The sequence below is a fragment of the Syngnathoides biaculeatus genome, chromosome 4 (assembly GCF_019802595.1).
Source record: "Syngnathoides biaculeatus isolate LvHL_M chromosome 4, ASM1980259v1, whole genome shotgun sequence".
NCBI classification, from domain to species: Eukaryota; Metazoa; Chordata; class Actinopteri; order Syngnathiformes; family Syngnathidae; genus Syngnathoides; species Syngnathoides biaculeatus.
In genome coordinates, this window is record NC_084643.1 from 8,437,412 (window position 1) to 8,457,430 (window position 20,019).

Sequence of the window (20,019 nt, forward strand, 5' to 3'; positions counted from 1 at the left end):
GTGCATTTAAAATAGAAGCAGGATAAATGGATGCTATATTTCTCAATTTTTGAAACGATAGCAAGGCTGCACGCGTTTGACAGTAATGAAGGGGGATGCATTTGCCTGATCGGTTAACCTTGGAGCAAAGATGACTGCGGTCGCGTGCGTCCTCTCAGGTGGAGGGCTGCGGCTCGCATATAACCGAAGAGACATAGCGACAGAAGATTATAATATTTGCAGTATGTCAAACATTTAGTTGGCGTCAGTGTGTTCGGGGCAAGAGAGGCAGTGCCCCATCCGATGCTGCAGATGAGGCTATTTTCGGGATTGTGGATCACGCTGGTCAAAAATGAATTCTGCCAAGTAAGAAGCCAGAGTAACTAAACGTAATATTGCGTTATAATGTTGGCAGAAATGAAGTTGGAATATTATGGAAATAAAGCCATAATAGTGCACCACGTTAGAAAAATTAGTGTTACGGGAATGTATTTGTGTTCTTGTCAAAAACCTCAGTGAATGTATGAAAATGTAATGTGCTCAGGATAAAATCAATCCAGGAGGATGTTGTCAATCCAAAACATTTTTCGCTACTAGAAAAAAAGGACAAGAATTTAATAATGAATTAGACTTTGTGATGTTTGATACAAATAGTAGTACCACACTGAGTAATGCACCAGAATGTGACTGAATTGTACCGAAATTCTACGTATACTGTCATTAAGTATTAAAATACTCATATATAAAATATATTACATAAACAGTACAGCCCCGGTTCTCCAATGTCCCCGTTATCGAACAAATCTGTTTTCAAACGAAAATCGGTACTCGAACGCCCCCGACAAAACCCGGAAATAACATAACGCCCGCGGCCAGACCAGCTGACCCACGACGCGCTTTGTTATTGTGAATTCCAACGAACCCCCGAAAAAAACGCGGAAATATTGGTTTGGCTGTTAAACAAATCACTTCTGGAACTGCCTTCTAGAACGGATTGTGGTCGAGAACCAAGGCTGTACTGTACTGTATTGGCCTCATAGTTCTGAGGTCCAGGGTTCAATCCCAGACCCGCCTGTGTCTCCAGGCTCTCCCGTTTCCTCCCAAATCCCCAAAACATGCATTCATTAATTGGACACTCTAAATTGTCCATAGGTGTGATTGTGAGTGCGACTGTTGTCCGTCTCTATGTGCCCTGCGGTTGGCCGGCAACCAGTTCAGGGTGTACCCCGCCTCCTGCCCGACGACAGCTGGGATTGGCTCCAGCACTCCCGCGACCCTTGTGAGGATAAGTGGATCAGACAATGGATGGATGGATGCTACACCTTGGTGGCTTCTGGACACATCTCACTTCGTTCCCGGACTTTTTTTTTCTGAAAAATTCACATGATACAACATTGCATTTATGATTGCAATTCAAATTTCAAATTGCATCAAAACGAGTTGCTGACCGTCAGCTGTCATGAAAGCTACTTGCAGTCAGCGGGCCCAAGAAAAAGTATGATAATGACATTCAGACATCTGCCAAGGTTGAACTGCTTGCAAAAAAATGATTTGTGTTTGTCCATTTGTGCGCTGGAAAGGCCACTCCCTGGCAGATGACGCAAGATCGAAGATTAAAGTTGTATCGCGCCTAAAAATGTCGTCTCCTCTGGCGTTCTCCTCATGTTTCGTGCTGAGTACCTCCTTAAATAGCAACGGCGGGCCTCCTCTTTTCACCGCCGTCGCAGATGGCTGCCACTCAGGATGCGAAAGGCAAGGGCGAGGGCGGCGACCAGAACTTCGACTACATGTTCAAGCTGCTGATCATCGGCAACAGCAGCGTGGGAAAGACGTCCTTCCTGTTCCGCTACGCCGACGACGCCTTCACCTCGGCCTTCGTCAGCACGGTGGGCATCGACTTCAAGGTGAAGACGGTGTACAAAAACGACAAGCGGATCAAGCTGCAGATATGGGTACGCAATGTTTCTCACTCTCAACGGCCCCGATCTGATCTTATTTCGTGTCTTCTGTTCTTCTATCTATCTATCTATCTATCTATCTATCTATCTATCTATCTATCTATCTATCTATTATCTATCTATCTATCTATCTATCTATCTATCTATCTATCTATCTATCTATCTATCTATCTATCTATCGATCTATCTATCTATCTATCTATCTATCTATCTATCTATCTATCTATCTATCTATCTATCTATCTATCTATCTATCTATCTATCTATCTATCTATCTATCTATCTATCTAAAGCCTATGACAAAGTACCAAGAGAGGAACTGTGGTACTTCATGCGGAAGTCCGGTGTGGAAGAGAAATATGTTAGAATAGTACAGGACATGTATGAGGGCAGTAGAACAGTGGTGAGATGTCCCGTAGGTGTGTCAGAAGAATTTAAGGTGGAGGTGGGACTGCATCAGGGATCCGTCCTGAGCCCCTTCTTGTTTGCTCTGGTAATGGATAGGCTGACGGATGAGGTTAGACTGGAATCCCCTTGGACCATGATGTTGGCTGATGATATTTTGATCTGCAGTGAAAGCAGGGAGCAGGCGGAGGAACGGATTAGAAAGGTGGAGGCACGCACTGGAAAGGAGAGGAATGAAGATAGCCCAAGTAAAACAGAATATATGTGCGTGAATGAGAAAAGTGGAGGAGGAACAGTGAGGCTACAGGGAGAAAAGATAGCGAGGGTGGATGACTTCAAATACAGAGCAATGGAGAGTGTGGTAAAGAAGTGAAGAAACAGGTCCCAGCAGGATAGAACAGTTGGCGGAAGGTGTCTGGTGTTTTACGTGACAGAAAAGTCTCCGCTAGGATGAAGGCCAGTGGTGAAGCCGGCCACGGTGTACGGATGAGAGATCGTGGCACTGAAGAGACGACAGGAAGCAGAACTTGCGCTAGCAGAAATGAAGAAGTTGAGGTTCTCGCTTGGATAGGATTAGAAATGAGCTCATTAGAGGGACAGCCAAAGTTGGTGACAAGGTGAGAAGGTGCAGACTTCGATGGTTTGGACGTGTCCAGAGGCGAGAGAGTCTGAGGATGGAGCTGCCCGGCAAACGAGCGAGAGGAAGACCAAAGAAAAGTTTGATGGATGTTGTGAGGGAAGACATGAGGACAGTCGGGTGTTAGAGAGGAAGATGCACGAGATAGGCTTAGATGGAAAATGATGACACGCTGTGACGACCCCTAACGGGACAAGCCGAAAGGAAAAGAAGAAGATGTTACCCGTGTTTCAATTCAAGTACCATCACATAAATTCAGATCCACGAACAGGAAACGATTTCATTCATTCGGGTTGCAATACGGAGATCAATTATTGCTCATCCTCCGCAAGTTAATTAAAAATAATTCCTGCCTTTGAGGGCACATCACGCACCTTCGCACAAGACTTCTGATTCGAGGGGGAGCGTCTTTGATGATCTATAAGTGGATTAAGTGGAAAAATCAAAGTCGCATGGATGAGATACACGTGTGAACCGCACTTGAGGGTCGTGCTGCAGAAATGGTGTAACGCGCTCGCTTGATACGGATTGACACCGTTTCCCATTTTTAAAATGGAAAGAAAATCCCGTAAAACGTCCAGCAGGGCGTGGCACATTCGCCCTGTTGTGAATTTAAATTTTAAAAAAAAATTAAAAACGTGATCTCCCGGGATTATGCATGTCGTCTTCATGCTTTGACATTCATTGGAAATGGGGAGGCAGATGGAAGTGAACATTTCCGAGAGGAGACCAGTAAGTGTTAGCTTGGTGCCCAGCGGGAGGGGAACAACACACACACTGACACCTACCCGTGTGTGTGACTGGGAGTGAAAATGATCCGAAGCTTTTTTAATTAAGCGTTGCACAAGCGTGTCGTCCCCGTTTTTCTTTCTTTTCAAATTCCCACCAAAGGTTTAACATTCCCGTTGAGGTTTGCGTTCTCCCGTTCTCGCCCGACAGTTTTGCGGCAATTAGCCGGCCCTTGACATTCAACTATCTAAAGTGGCGTAGTTGACCGTCTGGTTGTCTGGTGGTCTTGCGTGCCGTTCCTTTGCACTTAAGTGTCCTCTGACCGGCCGTCTTCTAATTGGACTCAGACCGAGCCGACACTTGCGCTAAGTGCCTTGTTAACGTAATGCTTGCCGGATGATAGCGCCTCATTGGATCTATGATTCAGCACGAGTAATAGGAGACAAAATCCTTGAAAAGATGATGGTGATTGACCCCCCCCCAAAAAAAAATGTTTATGAGTGTAAATGAAGGGGGGGGGGCACAGAGCCATGAACCCCTCATCACTTTCTGAATCTGGCCCCCTCTCCCTTTATTAGCATCAAAACAATTCAATTTCTTTTTAGCATGTCTTAGCACATTTTTCCAAGCTGCCCTTAAACACATCACGAACAGTCGCTCCACAGACGATCAGTCACACAATGGACCTTTCCGATGGCGATCTTAAGCTCCGCCCCCTCAGCCGTGTCCCACAAGCTTCCAAAATGGCGATTGAACAGAACATGTTTGAAGTCGATTCTCTATCGTGAATTCCAGATAATATTGCAGTATGTTTATTGCCAAATGCGTCAGACTTGTCCAAGAGAGTTCTACAGAGAGGTCTCAACTATTTCACGCAAGGATATGTACACGGAATTAAGATTTTGGACGGAGCGGGACGCCATGTCAGAGTTATGGCAAAATGTTGGCGATCGATGCAAAAAAGTTTGACGGCTCACAAACTTCATATTGAAATCCAACTGGATAAAATAGTGGAATCGTACTCTGCATGTCAAGCTGGGTGAGTACTTTTTACTTGGAAAGATCACGAGTAATATCATTGTAGTCTTTGGAAGTGAGTGGGTGTATTCATTCCACTTGGCTCGTAATGGAATCCAGTGCTTTGTCTTAAAAGTCGGATGTGATCCAAATAGGCAAATCAACATTTCTCTTGCATGACGTAGCGCATTTCTGTATCACTAACCCGACTCGTCGGCATAAAACATGACACACTTCATTCAGCAGGTCAGTGATACGCTAACAAAGTGAAAGTTGTTCTCCTGCAATGTATAAATATAAAGCACTGATAATAAGGAAATCAAACTCAGAGAAGATACTTCTCCCCCACTTACCTTCGAGCATTTAGTTGTTACGTGCGCTCTTCCGCAAGCCTTAATCCACAGGTTTCAAACTGAAGGCCCGGGGGGGAGATCCAGCCAACCACGTGATTTTATGTGGCCCGCAAAGCCAAATCGAGAGGGACAAGTTCAATTATTAAAAGTCTGTAAAAAACAATGTTAAATTGTCATGGATCATAAATGATAAAGTTGAGATATTACAAACATTTTTGTGTTACCAAACGTGAATAGTTGAAAAACACATTACTCTTGATTCCTGATTCCAAAAGTAAATCATAAATTGATGATGTAAACGATGAGACGATTAAATATTTGTATTCTTTCACAGTCATAACAGCCCTCTGAGGGAAACCGGAACCACAATGTTTGACACCTCTGCCTTAATCCATCGAAGACACTTCGTCAACTGTGTTTTAGGCTTTGGAAAATGAATCAAGCGGGCCCGTCGTAACCTCGCAGGATATCTTTCATCAGATTTGCACGTTCCCCGAGCGCATCTGAGGATCATTTTCTTCGTAACATTAAGTTTTCCAAGCGCATGCTACTGACAACCGGCATTGCTTGTGGGAAAACATGGCGAGAGGGGCGTGTCAAGACAGGGGTTAAGACAATGCGGCTATCTGATTGGTTGTTATTGTACGAGTGATTGACAGGTCGGAAAGGTCCATTAGAAGGTGAGACAGACAGATGTATGGGCTGAATGCTAGAGGATGATCATTTGCTCATAAGAGTTGTCGTCTTCCTGAAAAATGTATCCCCTCTACTTCTGAAAACAATGGCTACATTCCTCTAATTGCTTATATTCATAGTTTCAAGCTAAATGGAGTGCCACTGGCACTTGTTTTTTTTTTCCCACTCCACCAAATCCTTGCTCCATTTGCACCATTGCATCTCCTACCCCCCTCCCCCCATTTCTGGTTATATTTCACACGAATTGAGATTCATTAGGCTAATGTCTGACCTCGGCTCTCCAATTTCATCCCGTAGCATGTTTAAATGTATGTTGGTGTGACAATTAAAGTCCTCGAATGAGCCCGTAACCATTTAACATCATTGCAAACTCATCTCACAACATGACTATTAAAAATAAATACCTCCGCCCACTCATCCTCCACTTGATGGCGTGAGGTGTTTGCATTGATTTCCTGTCAGCGCCAAGCCCAGCTTTTCATTGACTCTGATTTGCACGACTCAGCAGTCGTTGCTGTTGGATTTTTTTGTTATTGTTTTTTTTTTTTTTTTTAATATTCTAGTAAGCTTGTTTTTTAAATGATGAAAAAAAAAATCACTGGAGAAGTGCACTCTGTATTCTCCAATGAATCTCAAGAAAACCAATGGGACAACTTTTTATAATCATATTCGGTACCATTTTGTGTGTGCGTGTCATTCTAAGCGGTTAAAAGGTCACAACTGCGCGTGTGTCAGAAAGCTCAATCTCTGCAGAGTGAAGGTCAGAGCAGGCCTCCGGGCGACGGCGAGCGCACTGCGGCCGTAGCCGTGCGCACGCCGACGGGGGGTGGGGGGCAAAGCGTATTTAAGCGGCGCCAAGTGGAGCAGCCAAAAAACGTCCACCGCCGTGATTCACATGGAGACGGTGCCCGCGATGCACACTTTGCTGTGGGCGGAACAAACTGCCCAGTGCAAACGGCGGGCCTCGTGTTCTCGTTATGTAACTTGTGGCAAACAGAACGAGGAGTCAACGGATAGCACGAGCCCACACGTCCTCCAACGATGCAATCGAGCACATCGAAGCGTCGTCATTCGCGTTTGTGCGCAAAAACGGTGCGACGGCTGTGATTTTGCACAGTGTTCCGATTTTCCTCTCAACCGCTTTCCCACCAGCTACATTGCGAGTACTTTCCTAGTTTCTTTTCTAGTTTTGTGAGCGGTTCCTTTCCGGTCTGGGTCTCGGCCGAATTCTGTGTTGACCACAGGCAAAATAAGAATTAAATATTGAACATTTATAATTCTCAGCCTGACCACATTGTCGAAACGACTCGGGAGGACAAAGTCCTCATAACCAGCCGCACATCTCAGGATAATCATCAGCGGCATCCAATAAAAATCGGGCCTCTGCTGACTTTAATCAGGTGGGGAAATGCTCATAGGTAGCCTGACTATTAGTATGTACAGTGGAGAAAAGAAGTATTTGAACCCCCTGCTATATTGCAAGTTCTCCCACTTAGAAGTCATGGAGGGGTCTGGAATTTTCAGGTGCATGTCCACTGTCTTCTTCTTTTCCTTTCGGCTTGTCCCATTAGGGGTCGCCACAGCGTGTCATCTTTTGCCATCTTAGCCTATCTCCTGCATCTTCCTCTCTTAACACCCCAACTGCCCTCATGTCTTCCCTCACCACATCCATAAACCTTCTCTTTGGTCTTCCTCTCGCTCTTTTGCCTGACAGCTCCATCCTCAGCATCCTTCTGCCAATATACTCACTCTCTCGCCTCTGAACATGTCCAAACCATCGAAGTCTGCTCTCTCAAATCTTGTCTCCAAAACATCCAACTTTGGCTGTCCCTCTAATGAGCTCATTTCTAATCCTATCCAACCTGGTCACTCCGAACGTGAACCTCAACATCTTCATTTCTGCCACCTCCAGTTCAGATTCCTGTTGTTTCTTCAGTGCCACTGTCTCTAATCCGTACATCATGGCCGGCCTCACCACTGTTTTGTAAACTTTGCCCTTCATCCTAGCAGACACTCTTCTGTCACATAACACACCAGACACCTTTCGCCAGCTGTTCCAACCTGCTTGGACCCATTTCTTCACTTCCTGACCACACTCTCCATTGCTCTGTATTGTTGACCCCAAGTATTTGAAGTCGTCCACCCTCGCTATCTCTTCTCCCTGTAGCCTCACTCTTCCCCCTCTACTTTTCTCATTCACGCACATATATTCTGTTTTACTTCGGCTAATCTTCATTCCTCTCCTTTCCAGTGCATGTCTCCATCTTTCTAATTGTTCCTCTGCTTGCTCCCTGCTTTCACTGCAGATCAAAATATCATCAGCCAACATCATGGTCCAAGGGGATTCCAGTCTAACCTCATCTGTCAGCCTATCCATTACCACTGCAAACAGGAAGGGGCTCAGAGCTGATCCCTGATGCAGTCCCACCTCCACCTTAAATTCCTCTGTCACACCTAAGGCACACCTCACCATTGTTCTGCTGCCATCATACATGTCCTGTACTATTTTAACATACTTCTCTGCCACACCAGACTTACGCATGCAGTACCACAGTTCCTCTCTTGGTACTCTGTCATAGGCCTTCTCTAGATCCACAAAGACACAATGTAGCTCCTTCTGACCTTTTCTGTACTTTTCCACTAGCATCCTCAAGGCAAATAATGCATCTGTGGTACTCTTTCTAGGCATGAAACCATACTGTTGCTCGCAGATACTTACTTCTGTCCTGAGTCTAGCCTCCACTACTCTTTCCCATAACTTCGTTGTGTGGCTCATCAACTTTATTCCTCGATAGTTCCCACAACTCTGAACATCCCCTTTGTTCTTAAAAATGGGAACTAGAACACTTTTCCTCCATTCTTCAGGCATCTTTTCGCCCGCTAGTATTCTGTTGAATAAGTTGGTCAAAAACTCCATAGCCATCTCTCCAAATTGCTTCCATACCTCTACCGGTATGTCATCAGGACCAACTGCCTTTCCATTTTTCATCCTTTGTAGTGCCTTTCTTCGCAAAGTATTCTTTCCATCTATTTAGCACACTACCGGCACCAGTCAACACATTTCCATCTCTATCCTTAATCACCCTGACCTGCTGCACATCCTTCCCATCTCTATCCCTCTGTCTGGCCAACCTGTAGAGATCCTTTTCTCCTTCTTTCGTGTCCAACCTGGTGTACATGTCGTCATATGCCTCTTGTTTAGCCTTTGCCACCTCTACCTTTGCCCTACGTCGCATCTCGATGTACTCCTTTCGCCTCTCCTCAGTCCTCTCAGTATCCCACTTCTTCTTCGCTAATCTCTTTCCTTGTATGACTCCCTGTATTTTGGGGTTCCACCACCAAGTCTCCTTCTCCCCTTTCCTACCAGATGACACACCAAGTACTCTCCTGCCTGTCTCTCTGATCACCTTGGCTGTCGTCGTCCAGTCTTCCGGGAGCTTCTGCTGTCCATCGAGAGCCTCTTCCACCTCTTTCCGGAAGGCCGCACAACATTCTTCCTTTTTCAGCTTCCACCACATGGTTCTCTGCTCTTCCTTTGTCTTCTTAATCTTCCTACCCACCACCAGAATCATCCTACATACTACCATCCTATGCTGTCGAGCTATACTCTCCCCTACCACTACTTTACAGTCAGTAACCTCCTTCAGATTACATCGTCTGCACAAAATATAATCTACCTGCGTGCTTCTACCTCTGCTCTTGTAGGTCACTATATGTTCCTCCCTCTTCTGGAAATAAGTGTTCACTACAGCCATCTCCATCCTTTTTGCAAAGTCCACCACCATCTGTTCCTTTCCTGGATGCCGTACTTACCCATCACTTCTTCATCACCCCTGTTTCCTTTACCAATACGTCCATTACAATGTGCACCAATCACAACTCTCTCGCTGTCTGGGATGCTCAGAACTACTTCATCTAGTTCCTTCCAGAATTTCTCTTTCAACTCTAGGTCACATCCTACCTGTGGGGCATAGCCGCTAACCACATTATACATAACACCCTCAATTTCAAATTTTAGTCTCATCACTCGATCTGATACTCTTTTCACCTCCAAGACATTCTTAGCCAGCTCTTCCTTTAAAATAACCCCTACTCCATTTCTCTTCCCATCTACTCCGTGGTAGAATAATTTAAACCCTGCACCCAAACTTCTAGCCTTACTACCTTTCCACCTGCTCTCTTGGATGCACAGAATATCAACCTTTCTCCTAATCATCATGTCAACCAACTCCTGAGCTTTTCCCGTCATAGTCCCAACATTCAAAGTCCCTACACTCAGTTGTAGGCTCTGTGCATTCCTCATTTTATTCTGACGATGGATCCGGTTTCCTCCTCTTCTTTGTCTTCGACCCACAGTAGCTGAATTTCCACCGACGCCCTGCAGGTTAGCAGTGCCGGGGGCGGGCGTTGTTAACCCGGGCCACCACCGATCCGGTATGGGATTCTTTAGATGAACGCTCATATTTGTTTGGCACAGTTTTTACGCCGGATGTCCTTCCTGACGCAACCCTCTGCATTTATCCGGGCTTGGGACCGGCCTACAGATCGCACTGGTTTGTGCCCCCATAGGGCTGCATTGGTGCATGTCCACTGTGAGAGAAATAAATCCAGAAATCACAATGTATGATTTTTTTTCAACGATTTATTTGTGTGATACAGCTACAAATAAGTATTTGAACATCTGAGAAAACCGATGTTAATATTTGGTACAGTAGCCTTTGTTTGCAATTACACAGATCAAATGTTTCCTGTAGTTTTTCACCAGGTTTGCACACATTGCAGAAGGGATTTTGGCCCACTCCTCCACACAGATCTTAGCATATTACCAGCCGTCACCTTGGAGACGGTGGTCCCAGCACTTTTCAGATCATTGACCAAGTCCTGTCGTGTAGTTCTGGGCTGATTCTTCACCTTTCTAAGGATCATTGAGACCTAACGAGGTGATATCTTGTATGTATTTCAGACCCCTCCATGATTTCTAAGTGGGAGAACTTCCAATATAGCAGGGCGTTCAAATACTTATTTTGTTCTCTGTATGTGCCCTGCTTTAGATGAATTGCGCCTTGATGTTTCTTTTTTTTTTTTTTTTTTGCATGGCTCACTTGGCTGAGCCTTTGGAGGAGATGCTGAAATTGAGTCGCCGTTGCATGTCAGCGCAAATTTATTGCAAGGCACTCAACCGAACGATGTCTGCATCGTCAACGCAATACAGACGATGCGATTAAATCCGCGCATTGCATCCCACGTGGTTTATGCTCTCTTGTAATCAGATTGTCGCGGACAGTCCATGTATGCGCATGGCAGTGAAACCAGCACGTGTGCGCTTGTGTTGGTAGGACACAGCAGGCCAGGAGCGTTACAGGACCATCACCACGGCCTATTACCGCGGTGCCATGGGCTTCATCCTGATGTATGACATCACCAACGAGGAATCTTTTGGCGCCGTACAGGACTGGTAAGTTACCGTTATCTACACTTTCATTTTCGGCTGTCATCTTGTTGGAAAATTGAAGGCAGAAATAGCCACAGTACCTACGTGGGCTTGATTTGTATAGTTGGCATAATAGACTTTTATGTCGTGTCATTATCCAAGCCGTTTATCCTCACGAGGGTCGCGAGGAGTGCTGGAGCCTATCCCAGCTGTCAACGGGCAGGAGTTCAGGGTACACCCTGAACTGGTCGCCAGTCAATCGCAGGGCACATGGAGACAAACAGCCGCACCCACAATCGCACCTAGGGGCAATTTAGAGCGTCCAATTCATGTTGCATGTTTTGGGGATGTGGGAGGAAACCGAAGAACACCGGAGAAAACCCACGCAGGCACGGGGAGAACATGCAAACTCCACACAGGCGGGTCTGGGATTGAACCCGGGACCTCAGAACAGTGAGGCCAATGCTTGACCAGCTGATTCACCGTGCCGCTTGACTAATAATAATAATAATAATAAAAAAATAAAGCACCTGACGTACTTTCAACTCTGGGGCTAACAGCAAGAGACTTACCGTAATTTCGGGCCTATAAGACGCAACTTATTTCACACACTTTTCAACCCTGCGGTTTATGCGGTGATGCGGCTAATTTGTGCATTTTTTTTTCTAAGGGGGCACTCGAGCGGAAAAGGTAAGAGTGAGACCAGTGGAATATATGTGCCGAGGAAGTTTGTTTTACCTGTCAGGACCTGTTCGCACTGCGCTGGCGTGTTACTGCCGTGTCTCAGTGATTTTTACCGGTATATATATTTTTTAACTGGTCCTGTTAGCGTGGCGCCGGCGTTAGCGTTAGTGCGGCGGCGCTAGCGTTAAACTTTCTGCGTACCATCTTTCTTTGTAAATATCTCGCATTTCGATGTGGGTTTCAATGTCGGCACTTGAGGCTTTTACACAGCTGCGGCGTATGTATGTACCAAATGGTATTTCCTTTACATATGTGTGCTGGGTGAGGCTTATAACCAGGTGCGCTCTGTAGGCCGGGAATTACGGTATATTGAAAGTAGAAAGACTCCGGCGTGGCCGTATATGCGGTCACTTGTTTTCAGAGTTTCAAATGGCATCACATCGAAAACCAGGCTGAAGCTGAAGCCCAAATTTGAGAGAGTGTGTTCGATGTTCGTTCCACTAGCCTAAAGGATTAATGTATGTTGTATCATATATCAACGGGATTCTGGAGGAACAACTGTATCGGCCTTGCAAACTCGCGACTGACAATACGGTCTACCTCATTTTGAAAAGGTCCGCATATTCAGTTCTTTGCGAGTCCGTTGGAAATGCAGCCGACGTCAGCAGAAGCAGATGAGCAATTAGAGCGAATTGCATCAGTCGAAGCGAACACACTTTGTCGGATGGAAAATCGCCGACGTGGGCGGCGTACTCACTACGTTGATGGCGGCACGTGACGGCCAACGTGCTTCACGCAGCAGAATCTGCAGCGTGTGAAATAACCCACACAGGTCGGCGATTGACTTGACCTCTTGATACAGTTTTCAACCAAACAGGAAATCAAAACTAAACATAAAATACTCCAACATGACTGAACTGCTGCATTCGTTTGTGATTATTGCATATTACATTCCCATCATTTAGCATTACAGCGCATCTTATGTTCCACTTCGTGGATTAATCCAGGCTGCATGCCCACCGCATCAAGTTTTTGTGCCCGTCACTTTTCATTCTGCTTCCTCCCGTCTTCCACTGCACCGTGCGACATCGAGCAAAAAAAAACAAAAAAAACGAGATCACCATGGCAACCGTTCTTTTCTCAGCTGCTTCTGAATTCCACCGTGTGACGTCTTTGCATCCCGTCTGCGACGTGCACGTCTTCTTATTCTAGTGCCGCCGCCGCTCCATTTGGTGCACGCGGATGCTTTTCCTTAAGTGAGTCACATCTCCTACAGCCCTGCGAACGCACAAACGCAGCACGTCTGGCCGTCTTGCCGCCGTTCCTTCGCGCTCCTGCCCGTCGGAGGTCACGGTGTGCTCGGCTGGCCTACTTTTCGGTCGGGCTGCAGCAGCGCAGGAGACGTTGGCTCCTTAAGCTCTTTCTCTCGATGCGGCTGACTGAGTCACGGGGACTGTTCTGCATTGTTTGGCTGCGGGGCCTTTTAACCATCAAGTACAGTGAGACCAACCGCTGATGTCAAAGCCTCCCAAAGTGGTACAATTTGGGAGTTCAACTCGGGTTTTCACGGGGAAAAAAGTTTCACAGGAGAAACAAACCTAGAATTATAAGTCAAAAAATATCAATTAAATGCACAAATTAAGGCAGCACGGTGATGAAACTGGTGAGAGTGTTTGGCCTCACAGTTCTGAGGACTGGGGTTCAAATCCCAGCCCCGCCTGTGTGGAGTTTGCATGTTCTCCCCGTGCCTATGTGGGTTTTTTCTCCGGGTGGGCATTCCGGTTTCCTCCCACATCCCAAAAAGGTGCAACATTAATTGGACACTCTAAGGTGTGATTGTGAGAGTGACTGTTTTTTTTCAATGTGCCCTGCGATTGGCTGGCAACCAGTTCAGGGCGTATCCCGCTTCCTGCCCGTTGACAGCCGGGATAGGCTCCACTCCTCCTGTTACCCTTGTAAGGATAAGCAGCTCAAAAAAATGGATGGATGGATGAATACATTAATTAATTTTTCAAGTAGATGCCGATGTAGACATTATACTGCAGTATTATATAGCAATACCTAAAGAACACCACTAGGTGTCCCTCTCCATTATGCATCTGTCAGCATCGTTATAGAGCGAGTAGTTTTACCTTATTTTAGTTTTTTCTTCCCAGCCGTTGACTTTACCTCGTACCTGTATGACAATTTGGAAACTGGCAAAACAAACAAACATAATTTTATGATGCCGATCGTTTTAACCCTGGATTTGCAGCCCAGACCACAAGCTAATGGCTTCAAGCTAATGGTTTTAGCTCTATTTCCATAATTGAGCCTATGCTGACTTTGATCATCAGGGAGGCAAAATTCTCCAATTCACCTCAATTAGCTGACCCACTTTCACGTCAGCATCCTTCACTGTACACATCTCGACTTGCACCATGTCAACAAAGCCATTATGAGATGAGAACTGACGAAATGTTTACAGAAGTCGAGATCGCAACACAAGAAAAAAGGAACCTCCAAATGAGTACACAAGTTCATCCCAGAATAGCGCTTGACCCACTTTCCTTTCCCCACCAGCAGCCATGCACACAAGAAGGTGACCGGCAAACGGTGACGCAATCTCCACCTCCGACCCGTCCAAATGGCGGAGCAACTTTGCATCCCGGCCATTCTGTGTTAGCGCTGGAAAGCCTCCGCGCAATCTGGTGACCCAAAAAACAAACTTGTCGTTGCCGTTTGACCGAAGTCTGCTTTTCTGTTGTTGCGCTCAGGTCGACCCAGATAAAAACATACTCGTGGGATAATGCGCAAGTGGTTCTGGCCGGTAATAAGTGTGATATGGAAGAGGAACGAGTGGTGTCGGTGGATAGCGGCAGGCTGTTGGCGGAACAGCTGGGTAAGTGTGAGGAAAAACCTTATTTCTGGGTGTTGCACTGTTAACTAAACTACACGCTAGCTGTGAGTTGTACTATCAGCCAGATGCCAAAAATGTATGTAGAAAATTTTATATAAAAACCATAATCATAAAAATATGTATCTATTATTACAGCAGATATCACAAAGTGTGTGAAGAAATGCTAACGCTAAATATTTAAGCAAAGTTAAAATTCTAAACCAGGATAATACGATAAAGAGTGTACAGCAGGGGTGTCAAACTCATTTTTGCCACGGGCCACATTGTAGTTACGGTTTGCCTCGAAGGGCCGTTATGATTGTGAAACCATAAAAAAAAAAAAAAAAAAATTAATCGCCACATCATATTTACACCTGAATCAAGGGTAATGAGTTTTTTGGCAACACAAAAAGGCTTATAATATCTCAACATTATCATTTCTATGACAATTTGAAATTTTTGTCCAGATTTTCACAAGAATCATGCAAGTTGACACAGATGATTTGCCTGGGCGGACCACACGAAATCATGTGGCGGGCCGCATCTGGCCCCCGGGCCTTGAGTTTGACACCTGTGGTGTATACTGTATAGTTCTCTGTGACAGACTTTTTTTTTTTAAATATGCATTGTTTACAAATGAGCCCAATGCGTATTTTAAAAAAGAAAATAAAGCGCTGTGATGGGCTCTAATCCCTGTACACGGAAGCGTATTGCGGCCACATGTTAACCTACATAAAGCTCTCCGCGACAGACGGTCTATTTTCTTTTTTTAAAAACACATGGGACCCATTTGAGATCAATGCATATTATACATCCGTCGGGGAGAGGTTTGCTGAAAATTTAACGTGTAGCCGCAACACGCTTCCAAGTACGTTGGAGACGACTCCCTGCCTTTTTTTTTTTTTTAACGCATTGTTCTCAAATGAGCCAACTTGGCATTATAAATACTTCTTGGGAATTTGAGATTGAGAAGAATAATTCCTACCTGAAAAGAAGCGATCGCTACACAGTCGTGTGTATTTGGTTGGGCACCATCCACCCCGTTTAATTGCCGAAATCCATCGACCTTTTCTGGTCTTTTCAGCTGGTATTCCATAGAATGACCTCTTTGAATATCTGTCTCGTCTGTTTATGACAACCAACAGCACAACAAGTCTCGGCTATTGTAAATATTCTCCTCCGGTACACTGTCGAGCAGCTCTTTTTGACCGGCAATATGGCGCCGTGAAAATGGTGACGTCACGTGCACGAGCGCCATACAGATGTCAACTATCCAGTTTGGTTGCAAAAGTGTGTGTCAAGGGAACCTTAACGCTAAATGCTAACGAAGCCAATTCTCGCTAAAGGCTTTGAGTTCTTCGAGACCAGCGCCAAAGACAACATCAACGTCAAGCAGACCTTCGAGCGCCTCGTGGACCTGATTTGCGACAAGATGTCCGACAGTTTGGACGGCGACCCGGCCGTCACAGCCGGAGCGCCCACCGCCAAACTGACAGACAGTGCTCCGCCGCTCCAGCAGCCCGCCTGCAACTGTTAGTTCGACTCCCCCGTAACGTGTTTTTTGTCGTCCCGGCGTCCCCGAACGCCTCTCCCCTCACCATCTGGACCGTTTAGTGGTACACGTAGTTACTCAAATGCTGTCGTACTAGCGCCTAACCTTCGTCTCCTTCTAACGCGAGCAAATAAGAAGTGACAGGATGTGCACTTAGAGACACTGTCAATAACCTCCATGTTTGTAGTCCACTTCATTGTAAAGCATCCAAACGAAACCTAAAACCTTAGTGATTATGTTGTGTAACTTTTATTCAAAGGAGACATATTATGCAAACGTTTTCACAATCTTAAACAGTTCCCGGCTGCCTTAGTGAATTAATCTCAGACGTCCCTCTGTCAAAATACACACAGAAATACAGCACACTCTGCATCACTGAATACCGTATTTAATTTCAGTTTTGGGAAGGGCGGTCCTCTCTTATTTATGCCTTTCGTTACCGTCGTGATGACCGGCGGTGAGCTGCGATTCAGTGTTGCCGATTTATCAAATTTCTTGCTACAATTAGTGAATTTTCAGACCCCTTTACGGACGATGTCAATCGACTGTTTTCGACTGACGTCACGCACCTTCAGGTTGAGAACGCGTTCGCCATTTTGGTTTGGTGAATTCAAGTAAACAAACCGTAACTAAGCAGGAGTAATTTCAGAAAGGCGTACAAACGGGGCCGCACTGCTATGTTATCGGTTGCTCAAACGAAAGCGGGCGCTGTAAAGCGTCTTTCTTTCGACTGCTGGTTGCGATCGAGAACCAGTATGAGAAAAAATGAGCAGTCAGCAACCAAACGGCAACAACTGTGGCTGTCTCGTATTAACAGAGCCGATCTAGCAGCCAAGTCATTCCCTTATGTCCGAGTTTGCTCAAAGTATTTTGTTTTGGGTAAGTACTGGATACCTTTGAGAATTTCCCACCTACTTAGCAAAAACTAAGTTCTGTGAAGGAGAAGTATTCTTTAGAGCCAAGGACCTACATAATACCCATGTGTGAATGCAATGCATGTCTCCAAAATCTCCATTTTCTGTTTTATTATCATAAGTTTGCAAAAACTAGTTACTGCGCTGCTATATGTTTTTTGTGAGTTGAGTTAAAAATGTAGCCGTGGAAGTGGAGAAAAAGGTGCGGTCCCGGTCGAACCTCTCTCGGTAACAAAAACGAAAATAATAATCTACACCTCTTTCGTTGGTATAATCAACATACTTTAACACAACGCTGACTGTAATCACGTGGTACATATTTAAATTGCATTGTGCGGTACACTAACCTTAGCAGTGTGGAGACACAGGTTGCTTACCGCCGCATGACGAACTCAGCCATTGATGAATTGCTTGTAGGCCTCCAGGCCTTTGTAATTCTTTACTTGGTCCACGGTATAAGCGCTTGTCGAAAAAAGGAGATAGTTGACGATGTTCGGATAGGTTACCGACGCCCACAGCTCGAAATTCTTGCTCCATTTGTGTTTCTCCAAGGCATATGGGTCGATATTGGCGATCAAAGCGCGCTTCTTGTCGTAACGGTTTCCTGAAACGACATGTAATGAGCCCCGATAACTTTCCAAAGTCTTTTTTAGCCATCATGCATCACTTTTAACAGTCTTACGAACATTTGTGTAAAACAGGCTGTATGCAAAAGGCGCGTTAGTAGAGTGAACCCATCCAACATGGCCACGTGCCCTGGATGTAGTCACGTGGTCGAAAACAGTCTATTAAAAAAAACAACAACAAAAGCAGCTAGCAAAGTTTCAAGTGGATTTTCACCTGTGAAGTGAGGACTTCATCGACCTCATGCTAATTTCAACTCCAGATTTTTACATTTTATTTTTAAGGCTATCATAATGACCAGGGGCGGAGCTTGGCCATTGCAACAGCTACTGATAATGGTGAATAATAACAATGAAGATTTGATTGCATTTTCTCTCACGGAGGCAGCACTCGACCGCCAAGCCTCGGAATTCCACTTCCGTCGTCACTCTCATTAAAGGTCAACGACGAAATGGAACATTCAAGTATGCGCTAGTTACGAGAAGCTAACGTTGCTAATGATGTTAACGTCTTTCAAAATGGGGTTTCAGTGAAATCTCCATAATATGTCCCCTTTAAATATTAGGCTGCCAAATAGGACGCTCCTGGTGGAGCTGGTGTGGGTGTGTAAATGAATTTTCGGGGGATTTTAAGATGTTTAAAGAAAAAAAAAGTGGCCTTTTAGCATCTCCACCACGGCCTCTGTGCTGTTTTTATATTTTTTTTTTCGCGTCGTCGTCCGGCGAGGCCGTTTTACACGAACTTTAGCATGGCACTGAAAGAAAAAAAAAAAGTTTAAAAAGACAAGACGTGCGTCGGTGATTTTTGATCTCACATATGTGACACAGCACAGGAATTAAGTGTACTCCATAAACTCGCATAGATGGAGTGTTGAGGAAAAGTGACAGCCATAAGTTTCCTTCGGGAGTCAGCACGCTAATGGAGCAACAGCTCCGACTAGTGGGTGCAGAGGGCACTGCAAAAGCGAGCTGCATCTCGCGCTCGAGCTCATTTGAATACCCTGAAGGCCTTTTTGGTTCTGTTGTAACACTTGCAATCAAGAAATATTTGTGCCAAAAGAAAAAAAAAAGTATTAAAAAAAACACTCTCCCTTTAGCTTCGTTTATTTGTCGTGTAGCAAACGAAATAACAGCAGGAAAATGCATGACCTTGAAAGTAGATTTATATATCCCAGTATAAATAAAATAAATGTGTATATACGAATATATATTAATGCTATGTTAACAAACTTCGAAGAAAAAAAAAATGCACGCTCGCGGCGCCCGCCGTGACGCGCAAATGGGCCAATAAGTGCAATATTTTATGACTTTAAAAAGCCTGTAAATAGTCTCTCCGTCACTACGACTGCAGTGTGTGCGCGCGTCTGTGTTTGCCATATTGTTTATGTAAACATTTTTTTGTAAGAAAAAAAAAAGAGATGGTGTCCCCGTTACATGTCGATTGTGTAAAACTGCAGTGTTGCCCAAAAAGGGATCAACTTGTGTGTATGTGTGTGTGTGCGTGTGATATTATTTGCATTTGATGCCATGACTAGTCATGAAAAAAAAGATAAATATTGATCTTGAGTGATTTGCATAATAGCGAGTGGATATGCGAGAAGGTTGTGATTGAGATGGGAACTAGGAAATAAAATCAATTCTGTGGTCACGTGTGTTCATTTGTTTTGTGGTGGAGTCAGAACATCATGACCGGTCGCCAATTTCAGTACAAAAAAATCTCTAGCGCCACCTAGCGTCGAACTGCAACACAGCTCTTCCTGTCGTCTGCCCGTAATTTGAATTTTGCCCACTCAACAGGACTTGAACTCATTGAAGGCCAGGATTTTTATGGTTGCTTATTAATTATGGTGTTAAAACAGTGAAACATTACTGGAGGCATAGCCACTAGCCACTTAGTTATTTTTTTTTTGGGAGAAACACAATATTTATGAACAGAGAATATATTTTTGACTTAATCCTTTTTTTCCCACAATGCATCATCAATTCATGAAAACTTTTAACAAACTAACATTTTTCTTTATATATATATATATATATATATATATATATATATATACACACACACACACACACACACACACACACACGAGTATATAGAAAAATCCAGAAATCAATATGTATGTTATTTGAACGGTTTATTTGCGTGATACAGCTGCAAATAAG

The 20,019-nt window shown here is 44.8% G+C and overlaps 1 protein-coding gene across 1 annotated transcript; it reads left to right on the forward strand.

The window, feature by feature from the left end:
• Nucleotides 1–104: 104 nt before the first annotated feature.
• On the forward strand, nt 105–19,493 carry rab3c (RAB3C, member RAS oncogene family). Its single transcript, XM_061818345.1, has 5 exons — nt 105–345; nt 1,707–1,931; nt 11,111–11,229; nt 14,646–14,770; nt 16,114–19,493. Exons 1-5 carry the CDS (start codon nt 283–285, stop codon nt 16,302–16,304), a joined length of 723 nt encoding a protein of 240 aa, XP_061674329.1. The 5' UTR covers nt 105–282; the 3' UTR covers nt 16,305–19,493.
• The last annotated feature ends 526 nt before the right edge of the window (nt 19,494–20,019 follow it).

What these genes read in the sequence shown, in the direction of transcription:
- rab3c (XM_061818345.1), top strand. Translation starts at nt 283, where the DNA reads ATGCTGCAGATGAGGCTATTTTCGGGATTGTGGATCACGCTGGTCAAA. An exon ending in GGATCAAGCTGCAGATATGG is followed by an intron (nt 1,932 to 11,110) that starts GTACGCAATGTT and finishes TTGTGTTGGTAG; the next exon opens with GACACAGCAGGCCAGGAGCG. An exon ending in GCTGTTGGCGGAACAGCTGG is followed by an intron (nt 14,771 to 16,113) that starts GTAAGTGTGAGG and finishes TTCTCGCTAAAG; the next exon opens with GCTTTGAGTTCTTCGAGACC.